Raw genomic sequence first — 13,208 nt, 5'->3', positions numbered from 1 at the left:
CACATATATATGTATTTATTTACATATGTAAGTGAGGTCATAGGAAGAATTTGGTCTTTTATACACATACATATATGTGCATGTATATTTAGAGTGTAGATCTTAAAATAAATTATTATCCACTTTTTTATTCTAGCAAATCAATAAGTATATAAAGAATTAAGAATCAGAAATAATTTTATAGAATTCCTCGTCTAATCTCACTCCTCATGAAGTTCAGTGCAGTAGAAGGACTATTAGATTTTGAGTGAGAGGAAGCAGGTTTGACTACTGTCTCTGTTTCTTACTACTTATGTGTGTGACATTATAAAAGTTGATAAAGCTTTCTAAAGTCTAGTTTCCATTTCTAGATAATAATAGAGCCATTGTAAATTAAAATATATTGTGTTATTAGAAGGGATGTATGGTATTTAGATAAAGAAAAATCTTGTTTCTAAACTGTTTTTAATAATAATAGCTAATAGTTACATACTTCTTTCTAGGTACCAGGTACTATGATAAGCCTTTTACAATTAATATCTAATTTGATACTCACCACAGCTTTGGGAGAGAGGTACTATTATTATCCCCATTTTACAGTTAAATAGAAGTTAAATGATTTGTCCAGTCATGAAGCTAAGCACAGTCTGAGGTCATATTCCAACTTGGAACTTCCTGACCCAAGGCTAGAGTTCAATCCATTGTGTCACCTAGCTAGCTTTTTTGTTCTTTTCATTTTCTTACTTAAGGATGGAGATGGTATAAATATTATTATGTTCATTTACAGATAAGGAACTATTGATTATAAGTCTTGTTGGAGTTGGGAATATTATTCAGATATCTTGAATACTGAGTGTCATTTACATTGAATGTAGGGTTCTTTCAAGTTCAGATTCTATTTGTGCTCATTTTTGGATTCATACTGTATTTAATGTCAGCAGAGCATAGAATGAGACAAACCAAATAATTTCAAATAAGTTGTATAGGACTCCAAATATGTTATATACAAACTATTTAAAGATTTTTGGGCAAATTTAAGTAACTTAAAAAACTTGAAAGACTGACACATGGAAAGGAAGCAAATGCATTCACATATTATCAAAATATAAAACAAAGCCGATTATTAGAAGCTATAGTGAATCATATTTTGATTTAGAAAAAGGAACAAATTTCTTAAAATTTTATTTTAAGTTTTTTTATGTTTCCATGACACATTTTCTTTCCCTCCTGTCTTCCCTCCCACCTCCTGGAGTTGACAAGCAATTCTACTGGGTTATACAAAATGTTATCACTTGATAACTATTTTCATAATCATTTGTTTTTTCAATAAAGCTATCTTTTGAAACTAAAACCCCAAATCATGTAACCATATAAACATGTGATAAGTCACATGTTTTTCTCCTGAGTTTCTACTCCCACATTTCTTTCTCTGGATATGGATAGCATTCTTTCTCATAAGTGCCTCTCCTGGATCATTGCATTGCTACTAGTAGCAGAGCCCATTACATTCAACTGTTCTACAGTGTTTCACTTTCTGTGTACAATATTCTCCTGGTTCTGCTCATTTCTCTCTGCATCATTTCATGGAGTTTCTTCCAGTTCACATAGAAATCCTCCAGTTCATCATTCCTTATAGCACAGTAGTATTCCATCACTATCATATACCCCAATTTGTTCAGCCATTCTCCAATTTAGGAACATTCTCTTATTTTCCATTTTTTTTGCCACCACAAAGAGTGCAACTATGGATTTTTTGTACCACTCTTTTTATTAGCTCTTTCAGGTACAAACCTGGTAGTGGCATGGCTGAATCAAAGGTCTCATTAAAGTCCTTTGGGCATAGTTCTAAATTGTCTTCCAGAATGGTTGGATCAATTCACAACTCCACCAGCAGTGCATTAGTGTCCAAATTTTGCCACACCCCCTCCAACATTTATTATTTAAGGAACAACTTTCTAACAATTTGAACTATTTAATAATGAGAAAAATTGTTGCACAAAATAATGAACTGTCACTGGAAGAGTTCAAGTAAGGAATCGTTGACTATAAAGGATGTCATAGGGGAAATCCTGCATTCAGAGGGAGAAAGGAGCAGATGCTCTATGAGGTCCCTCCTAATTCTCAGATTCTGTTATCCATTTATTTGTTAGAAGGAAAAAATCATAGAGTAAATATTTACAAACCTATATATATATATATATATATATATATATATATATATATATATATATATATATATATATATATATATATATATGGAAGGGACTTTAGAGGACATCTAGTTCAACTAACCCATTCATTTTGCAGATTAAAAAATGGACACCTAAAGGACTTAATAAATTGCACAAGATTACACAGATAGTGAAAAGTAGATGAGATCTGAATTCAGATCCTTTGATTAGAGCTGGTAATCTTTCCACTGACTGCTTCTGTAAAATAATGACCCCTTTATATGTAAATAGTTTGGTTGTTGAAGGGGAAGAAAAAGAAAGATTGATAAAATTAATTTGTAAAGAAATGTAGTTGCTTAGATTAAATTTTGAAGAGAGACCATTCTGGGGTCCAAAGAATTGCTGCTTGGATGAATATACTATTAGACCTTTAATGAAATCAGGGTAACAACTGACATAATGATGACTATAAGGGTATTGCAGCATATGAGCTCATTTGTGTGAGTCTTTTTTAAAAGACTTTTTAAAGTTTTAAAGTTTTTTAATATTTAAAGTTTTCTTTTATAACTATGAAGTTATAAAAGAAAATGCTTTTGATACTATGGGGAGATGTTATAAGGACTGATGGATCATAATTGAAAGTGAGTTTCTTGAGTCTTATAAGTCACTGACTACTAGATGATCTGATTCGAGACACTGGGACATTTAGGGAGAAAACAAGATAGAAGAAAGAAAAAAGGCTAGAAAGAGACAGGGGAAGAAACTGAACATAGAGCTAGTCATACAACAGTAGAGGCAGAAGAGATTGAAGGCTAAGAGTCAAGCTGCTAGGAGCAGCAAAAGATCTTTCAGCTGCCTTGTTGGGAGCATGTTGACTGGAAGAGAGGGACTACTCTGGTGATTGACAGAAGGGCTAAGTCAGTTGAGGGAGTATTTCAGGTCCTATGCTGATTGGAGGAGAGGTAACTCCACTGCTGTATTTAGAGCTGTTTAGCTTATTGATATTAGTGCTCTCTAATCTTAGAGAGGGGAAACTTCTGAAGAGGGACCGATTCACCTCTACTTGTCCTTGGTGAGTTCAGAAGGATATATATATATATATATATATATATATATATATATATATATATATATATATAGAAGAAAACTTTTGCATGTTTTACTACACATGAACTTTGCTTTATGTGGAAGAGATTTTATGTTCCTAGAAGTTGATTGAAGAAAGCTGAATCTTTTTGAGTGAAGAGCAGGCTGAACTTGTCTTCCATGCCTAGAAAGCCAAACTGAGGAGTTTTGCAGTTCTTTGGAAAAGAGAATTGCTAGTCCCTGGAGAAGGGCAATATTGATAAGCCTCCCCCCTTTGCTCAAAGAATGCATTATTTTTTCAGTGTGTTATTAAGGATGGTGGTGAACTAAAAGAGCTTTATCATTTTACAGGCAGATTCAGATATATGAGTCAGTGCAGAGAGAGAGGAGAGCATCTGGGTGTCATGATGGATAAACTATAGATATTTTGCCTGCATGAGTATGTCTAATGGCATTACAGAACTATGTATCATTTAAAATACAATTTTGCTATAGCAAAAGTCTTAATTTCTTAGAAAGCAAAAACTACATATATGCATATCTTCTGACTCTCCCTCAGAGATTTTCTCAAGGTTGAAATTTTTTTTTAAGTTTATGAAATAAATGAAAATTTTGACCTGCCATATATTTTTAGTTTTAAGTGTCTCTTTAAAGCTCAAAATGTTTCCAATCAAGCAATCAATCATTGAGTATCCACTAGGGATTATGTATTATGCTAGAGAGCTGAGGATTCAAAGGAGAACTTGCCCTATAGGAGAACAAACACATGCATAAGAAAATACAATTATATACAAGTTTAATAATAAGAATTTATTTTATTTTTGGTGAAGGTACTAACATGGGAAGAGAATCAAGAATTTTTTTTTTTATAAAATGACATAAGCTAAATCTGAAAGAATCTAAAGGGTCTAAAAAGAGAAAGCTAAAAGGGCATTCCAGATGATACAGAGAGAAGAGATAATAGATTGTGTGTGATCACCTAGTAAGCCAGTGTGGCTGGAATGCTGAGTGCATGCATGAAGGAGGTGTGTGAGGGGCAGTGTATAACAAGGGCGAGTAGAATCAGATTTTAAAGTGGTGGTGTCAAACTCAAATAGAATTGGGGGCAACTAACTCATACATAAAGTTTCTATTGGGCTACATGTTGACCTAGAAAGCCACTCATTAATAGTATCAGTATTCTTGTGTATTGTAACCTATTTGTTAAATATTTCCCCATTACATTTTGATCTGGTTCATGAAAGGAACAGCCTGAAGCCTCACGTTTGACATCTATGCTGTAATGAGTTTTATGCCAAAGAGAGGAGTTGGCATTTTATCCTATTGGTAAAAGGAAACCACTTAAATTTTTTGAACAGTTGTGATATGATACAGACCTTTGCTGTAGGAAATGCATTGTTTTACTTTATACTTTTATACACTTTTATACTTCTAGAAATGCCACTCTGTGTGTGTGTGTGTTTCCATTTCAGACAACAGTGTTCACATCCTTATTTTTCTGAAAGGCATGATTTAGGTATCATAAGTAAATGAAGATCTTTATTTTGTTTTATAACATGATTTTTAATATAGTAATTTCTTTAAAGCTTTTCTGTTGAATAGATTCTCTCTTCTCTTTAACTACTTTATCAGTAAGCACCTTTGAAATCTTTCCTTCCTCAATTATGGGGCTGATGTACATTACGTGTCATTTGCAAAAGATCCATATAACTTTATTTATGACATTTTTGGCTTGTTATTTTTTGAAATGTACAAATGGCACTGTTTGACTGATGAATGAATTCAGAACATAATGGATGTTTTAAGAATACAGAGAATGCTCTAAGAAATCTCTATCTTTGGCAGCTCTTAGGATTTGCCATCGCTCACTTCATGTTGCGCTGTCATCATTTTCAGGGATGGGTAAAACATTAAGAAAACCTCAGTCATTTAAACCACGTTGAGATTGTGCAGGCTAAAGCAATAAATCACTCCACGATAAAAATGACACATTTCTCCTAAGAGTACTGTTATCGTGAGTGTGGGTGGGGGATGGTGAAAAGAGAAGGGAGGGCTGATATATGGAACTCTTAGGGAAATGGCAATGCTTTCAAAGTTAAAGTCACCAACTCCTCAGGTGGCATTCTGAAGGAATAGAGTTGTAAATGTCAGCTCCCCATGACTGGCTCAAATGGTTCTGAAAAATCAAGAAAATGAGTGAAAAAGTCAAATGAAGCCGGGACCCCAGATCCTTGGCCAGGAAGTTATCATTATTATTTTAAGATCTATTTTAAGGGCTTATCAAACACTCATCTAGCTCTCAATTAGGAACATTTCCAGAGAATGGTATGACTAGATTTCAGTGTGCAACTTTAATCTCTTTTCATGTTTTCTTGTGTGTCAATTTTGGATTTCAGGGATATATAGATAATAGAGATGAGTATCTCCTTTATTTGATTAAAGGAAAGGCCACTTAATCAAATTATAAATTAACTATAACATGCAGGTTATACTATTCTATTAGGTAAATAGCATGGTATATATGTATGTTGATACACAATATAAAAAAGACAGCATATTATAGTGCATAGAAGGGTGATTTTAGATTCAAGGTGACCTGGGTTCCAATCCTGCCTCTGACACAACTTGTCTCTCCATAGCCATGCCAATGAACTTCTCTCAGACCCACTCTAAAATGTAAATATTTGATGAGCTGTTGATATATGTTGGTGGAAGTAATTTATATGCTGAGAATTCCTGACACCAATAGAACCATTGGTCTAATCTCATTTACATAGAGGTTAGTTATAAATATTATAATAGAATTGTAATTGTCAATTAACTCCATATTTTTGTATACAATTTTTTTATAGTTATGCGACTCTACCATGGATGTATCTTCTATCCCGAATCTTCTCCAGTTCTGATGTGGCTTTCATTTCTTATATCTCCTTAAACTTTATCTTTGGCCTCTGCACCATGTTAATGACGATAATGCCGAGATTACTAGCTGTTGTCTCCAAAGCACAGGTTAGTGAACCTCAAACCCACATCCCTTAAGAGTTTGATAAAATCTCAAGAATTTTAATAGAACTATAGCTCAGAAACCACGAAACCCAGAAAGATCCTTGAGTTTCTTTTGTCGAAAATAGTGCTATTTTTAAGAGAGAAGTTCAAAGTTGAGAAATTTTCATCAACATGCCTGATTCTTAGTTAGGTAGAGAGTGAGAAGTGTTCATAGAAATCTGTTACCCTAAAAACTACATTTCCCAGGAGTCCATTGACTTCTTGTCATTACCATGTTGAGGTAGACAGGAGATAAATTGGGTGGGGTTCCTGGTCTAGCTCTCTTCTCTTCCTGTGGATGTGTTTTTTTTTTTTTTGTTTGTTTGTTTGTTTGTTTTTTGAGCAGGTAGAAAAACTTAGTCACGTGGTTCCATTTTGTTAGATAATAAACTTTAGACTATATAATACTTAGAGTTATTGTATACTGATTTTTAAGCTTACAGAAGAAGGATTAAGCTGGCATAAATATGCTTTGGAATATTTAGGAAATAGGTACAGATAGGAATAGAATCCCCTTGGATGCAGCAGCTGTAATAGCATGATGTATATGGCAGCACCTGCTCAAAGCCCTAACCATTCCAGGGGGCTATAATTCATACCTTTATAAAATTTTTTGATATAGACTTACTCTTTCCCCCATACTTTTTTCAAAGGCTTTGTGGCATAGTTTTTGAAGGGATGCATTAAAAAAATCCTTTGTTAGTGGCCACCCAGGACTCCAGCAGCTGGGGAGATTCTTCTGCTAGAAAATGAGCTTTGTTCACTGCCCTCAACCAATTCCTTTGATTCATCAACATGCAGAGGCCTCTAGACCAGGCTCACTCCAGATTGATTCTCACCAGGGTTATTGGTAAAGAAAGGCAACTTAGAGAAACAACAAAATAACATGCTGATGTTCTAGCCATCCCTCCCCCCCCCCCCTTTGGGCGTGGTGCTCTGCATCTTTTTTCTTGCTTACTTTGGTCTTCATTGTTCAGTTCTTGAGAATCCTCTGGTTCTTTATGGGATGATTTTGTGTAAAAAATATTGAGCCTGGAATTAGAAAACCCAGGCTTGAGACTTTACTTCATCTCTTCCTAAAATTAAAACAACAACAACAACAATAAAAGAACAAAACAATTCACATTTATTTTCTGGGCTTTAGTTTTTTTCACTTATAAAACAGGGACTGGACCTGGGCTTCTATAGGCCTGGGAAACTTAAAGCTGAGGAAGTTCCCATTACCAATCTAAATTCTTACATTCTCTGCAATTTATAATCTTAGAATTGTCTAAAGATAGCAAAATGGTACTGTGGATAGAAGGCTGGATTTGTAGTCACAGAGACCAGAATTAAAATCCTGATTCAGACATTTGATAGCTGTGTGGCCATGGACAAGTCATTAAACTTGTCTTTGCCACTGGTTCCTTCTCTGGAAAATGGATGATAATAATCATGCCTTCCTCAGAGGGTTTATGGAGAGGATAAGATTATTTGCAAAGCACTTTGTAAATCTTAAATCTCTCTATACATATAGGTCGTAAATATCATCATCATCAATCACCATCACCACCATCATTGGCATCATCATTATTGCTGTTGTTATCTGTAGTAGTGGTATCAAATTCAAATAGAAGCAGGGGTCATTAATTCATATTTAAGGATTCATTTAGCCATATATCAATAGTTTAAAAATTAAATGTTATCTCTGATTCATTATATTTTTATTTTCTTAGCTAAATAGTTCCCAATTATATTTTAATTTCATTTGATACTTCACTGGGGAGTACTGCTGGCCCCATAGGGTCTGCATATCTGACACTTCAGGTTGAGTACACTCAAAGTGTGAATTATTTTCCCAGAGTACAACAGAAAGTATGCTTCAGAAAGGGCTTGAACTCAAGCCAGCATTTCCCTCCTCATTTTATGATGCCTTTCTTCTTGTCAAATGGAGTTATTTTTTACTATTTGTTGCTGAGGCTCAACTGGGATATATATGAAATTATAAGTGAACAATTATTCTCAGTACTAGAAATATAACCCATGTTTATGATTATTTTAAAATTAAGATTATACCTTTTTCATTTGTACGAATCATCTCTCCATATCTGCATCTTTTGTTGTTGTTCAGTTGTTTCAGTGATTTTGGTTGTGTGCAACTCTTGATGACACCATTTGGGGTTTTCTTAGTAGAGATACTAAAATGGCTTGCCATTTCCCTCTTCAGCTCATTTTAAAGATGATGAAACAGAGGCAATCAGGGTTAAGCTAGATGTAGAAATGCTGCCATGTGAGAAGTCACTACTGAGCTCTGATTCTTAAATCCTGAAAACTGTCCAGTTCAAGATTGCAGGGTCTTTGAACCCTCTCCTCTCATCTACTCTCACTGTAGGGGGTGCCAGATACCATTAATGCAGATGCTTCTTTCAAATATTTCCCATTTTGAAGCAGGCAGCATGAAATATCAGAAAGAGCAGTATGGAGTAGGGAGATCTGGTTTCTTGACTCTAAGGGCAAGAAAAACTGAATTCAAATTCTGCCTCTAACACATCATAATAGCTCTGTGACCATGGCAAAGTAATATGACCCAGGTAACTCAGGAGACTGGAAATTGCAGAAATTCGACAGACTTTGTAATTGATGCCATAAGAGATCCCCATTATGAAGAAATCACAAATATGAACCAGCCGCTTATTCTTATTCCAGTATTTATGGGGTTCCTTTGACAAATTCCAGGCCCCAAAGCATTTAATGATTCAAATAGTTTAGGAAATTGGTATAGAAAGCCCAGAGTCTCTTAAAAACCCCTTGTCTTCAATTCCTTCCTCACCTAAAGCTTCTATGGTAGTTATGTAAAGTGAAGGAGATTCCTGGAGGGGGCGGTGAAGGGAGGAGAAGGGTAGTTAAAGTTCTGAATAGATTTTCCATTGTCATAAGATAAAAAATGATGAATTGTATTAATTCAAATTAGTGGTGTTATTCTTAATGTACATTGTGAGTTAACTAGACTAGAATGAGGAGAACTGAGATTCTAACCACCATTTATTGTACTGCTTCTATGGAAAATGTGCTCCAGGCAAGCCAACATATAAATGGACAGTTTGAAAGACAACCCATTGCTGAGTTAGTGCCTGGCTATAAATCAACCAGTACCCTATATGTATAATTTAAGAGTCAGCAATGCCTTTCTGTCTATTTTGTTGAGAGCCACAAGGTAGCAATGGCCCTAGTTTCCCCTTTGAGCTTTTAAGAGTTACTATTAATCATCCATCCTGATGGAAGACCATTCTTTTGGAACAAAACCTTCCTGCTGGGGTATTTTTTCTCCTGAGCCACCTCTTTTTCCTTTTAACTTCCTTCAGGAGGAAAGGCATTACCTGATACTGCTAGGTTCTCTAGTTTTTCACTGACTTGTCAGATTATTTTTTTTAACATGAAAGTCCTGGGGTGAGTCATTGTCTCTACTGATTGCAAATACTGTATCTACTTGAGTTGGAGCACATAAATAACTTAACCTGCAGACTTTTTGATACAGAAAACCTTTCAGATACAAAATCAGTCTTTTAAAATGAGCACATCCTATGAGCCCTAATTATTTCCAGCTTTTCATCCATCTAGTTCTCTTTTTGGTAGAGTGACTTAAAATTTAATAGCAGTAGTAGTAGTTAGTAGAAGAGGGTGGTAGTAGTAGTTGGTATAAGTAGTTAGTAGAGCATAGTAGAAATAGTAGTAATTAGTAGTAGTAGTAGTAGTTATTGTTGACAGTAGTATTGCTAGTTAGTAATAGTTGGTAGTAGTAACTGTAATAGTGGTAAGTAGTAGCCAAGCTAGCATTTCCATAGTGTAGAAAGTCTTACTGAGGAGAGATTCATTATCGGAAGTTGATTACTGTTTGATAAGTATTTTTCATCCACAAATTATTTCATTCATGGAAGAAGTATGCACTCCTATATGCTTTCATCAATGAAATCAGAGATTCTCGAAGTGCTGAGCACGAACACATATACACAGAGACATATTTTAAAACAAGATACTCATATGATTATTTTCTAGGTAATACTTAGCTGGGTACTCAAAGACTCAAAGTGTAAAACCCAGGCATGGTGCCAGCTTAAGATGTGAAGTAGTCGACAGTTATAAGATGACAGGGGGACTGAAATAATTTTTGAAAAGGACCCAACAAGTCCCTACTAATAAAGAGTATTTCACAGTGAAATAAGGACTTAGTTGTAAGCTATCATTATTCTGATATTCATAGGTCATGGCCAGTTTGATTCTGCCTTTAGTATTTGTGGGGAAAAATGCTATCTCCAAAGCCATATATCCCTAGTCAATCCAGCACTAAGCCATTGCAGTAGAGTAATAAATGCCCCTAACCATTTTCATTGATTTGAATAGATATTATAAGTTTTGTTTCCCCAATAATAGTCATGCTATTTTCACTTATTTAATTTTAGTTGCATATCGTGCATCCCACGAACAGGCTGATTCTCAAGGAAAACCATAATAATGAATATTTCCACTATTTTGGGGAAAAAAAAGAATGGTATTTAGCCTCAGTAGTATTGAAGGTTTAGTTATACCTCTTTTGAAAAGGAACAATGATTATTACTATTTTAACTACTTCTCTCACTAATTACACTCCCTTGATAATTGCAAATCTATTCTTTTGTATTTAAGTCCTGGCATACACAGTGAAGGGAATCATATGTATACATTATACCAATTTATTATCTCCTAAGAGAAACTTTTTTTTTAATTTAGGGGGGTGATGATTGAGCAAAATCAAAGGCAGAAAGAGAACAAAAAAGTATGGCTATGATTTTCATTCAAAATATTGTGCTTCTATAGTAGCTATGATTAATGCTTTCTTGTAAAGTTGAAAAGAAGAAATTAAAAATAATTTTTGTCTTTTTTACCTTGATTGTATCATTAGCTCCAAATATCATGATGAAATTTTAGACTGGTTTGCTGACTTCTTTGTTGTCTCTTTTTCTCAGTTCTTGATTTGCTCCCCTTACTCCTTTGTGCTCTAAGTGGGAACATTCCCTAAGGCTCTGCTTTTAGTCTTCTTTTCTTTCCACATTCTTCCCTTTGGTGATCTCAGGAACTCTCATGATTCCAACTATTATATTTATGCAGATGATTCCTAAATATTCATTTTCAGCCCTGACTTCTTTTCCATGTTCCAACTGGACTGTCCAAATATCTCCTAGATATCTTCAAGCAGATGTTATACCAATGTATCAAACTCAACATAACTGAAACATAACTGAAAATGTTTTGCACTAACCTTGTTCTTCTAGCTGACTTCTCTATCATTGACATTGGAATAATCAGTGTTGACTCCCCAGAGCCATTTCTTTCTTGACTCCTTCACCTCTCATTTTATTCAACACACACATACAATCAACAAGTCCTTTTGTTATTATTTCTGTAACATTTTGCGTATTTGCCTCATCCTTACTATTTTTATTGTCCCAATAGATCCATGTTATTATTCCTTTGGATCCAATAACCACCTAAAATACTCCTATCACTGTGCACATCCCCTAGAGTGATTTTCCTAAGTGCAATTTTCCTTGGTTCAATCAAGACACTAAACTTTTGAAAAAACATTCCATAGATCCTCATTGGTTTCTAGTTAAATTTTAGAATCCTTAAACCATCATTCAAAGCCTGCCATATAGGTATGACCTAAATAATATTCCTTCTGAATATGAAGTGGAAGTGATGAATAATTTAAGTGATTATATAGATAGAATGCCTGAAGAACTATGGACAGAGGTTTGCCGTATTGTACAGGAGGAAGCAGCAAAAGAAGAAAGCAAAATGGCTATCTGATGTGGCTCTAGTCTTACCCTCAAGTCTTTTCTTATACATACTTCAAACAAACTAAACTTCTGGCTTCCATTTTACCTGCCAGTCAATCAAATGATAAACCTTTATTAAGCACTTACAATGTGCCAGACATTGTGCTAAGTTCTGATTTCTTTGCTAAGCTTTCTTTAGTCTAAAATTGCCGTCCTCTAATATATTCATTTGTTAAAATCATTCCTCTCCTTTTTGAACCAACTGAAATATTCTTTCTTCTGGGAAATCGTCATTATTTTCCAACTGGAAGTGGCCATTCTCTCATTTGATCTCTTAGCATTTCAAGATTCAGTTAAATAATAATTTATGTCTTGAACATTTACTGTGTACTGTGTATTGCATTCTTCTTCTGTGCTATAATATGAGGCTGGTGGAAGAGTTATATTTTATTTATCACAATTGTTTCTCTAATATCCACATAGTGAATGTATTTGTGATAAGTTATTCAATGTATTGGTAGCAAAAGGAAGAAAGGTAAGGAGAATGAAAAGAGGATCGATATTGTTCATTGGATGATGACATTGCCTCATGTGAAATGCTGAATCTGTACAACAGTCTGTTAAAAAAAAGCCAAAATTTTATTTTACTTTTTAACATAATATTCTCTAATACCTCTTTTGTACTCTCCTCACCAACCCTTTCTTTCTAACTAAAAAATGGTGAGAGTTATTTTGCACAAAATAATGGCAATGTTGACTATTTCTGATGAGAAAGGCAATATTTCTGCAAAATCTTTTTTTAAAAATTATCTTGAACCTCATTCAGCCATATCTGCTACAGATTCCCTCCTTCTGATATAACATTCTGGTTTTCTCTTGAACTTATGCACAAATACTCTGATTTTAAGTGGATTTAATCATTAAAAGCTAGCAATTAATATTGCTAAAGTTCTACAAATTGCTTCCATACATTATATAAGTTAATTCTTGCAACAATTCTACTACTGTTTTACCAAGACTCAGAATAATGGTATAAACTAGTAAGCGTTAGAAGCACAATTTGAACCCAGCCTTTTCAATACTCAAAATCCAGGGCTCTTTCCTTTACATCATGCTTTCTTTCAACCAGTTTCCC

General features: G+C 34.4%; 1 protein-coding gene across 1 annotated transcript in view; it reads left to right on the top strand.

The window, feature by feature from the left end:
• The window catches only part of ABCA13 (ATP binding cassette subfamily A member 13), a 497,021-nt gene that overhangs the window by 354,124 nt on the left and 129,689 nt on the right, over positions 1-13,208 (top strand). Inside the window, 1 exon segment of the mRNA XM_056806268.1 lies at positions 6,089-6,245. Coding sequence (XP_056662246.1) covers positions 6,089-6,245 — 157 coding nt within the window.

The sequence above is a fragment of the Monodelphis domestica genome, chromosome 7 (assembly GCF_027887165.1).
Source record: "Monodelphis domestica isolate mMonDom1 chromosome 7, mMonDom1.pri, whole genome shotgun sequence".
In the NCBI taxonomy this organism is placed as follows: Eukaryota; Metazoa; Chordata; class Mammalia; order Didelphimorphia; family Didelphidae; genus Monodelphis; species Monodelphis domestica.
Note: the sequence above shows the minus strand (reverse complement) of the source record. Positions and strands in the feature narration are given on the sequence as shown.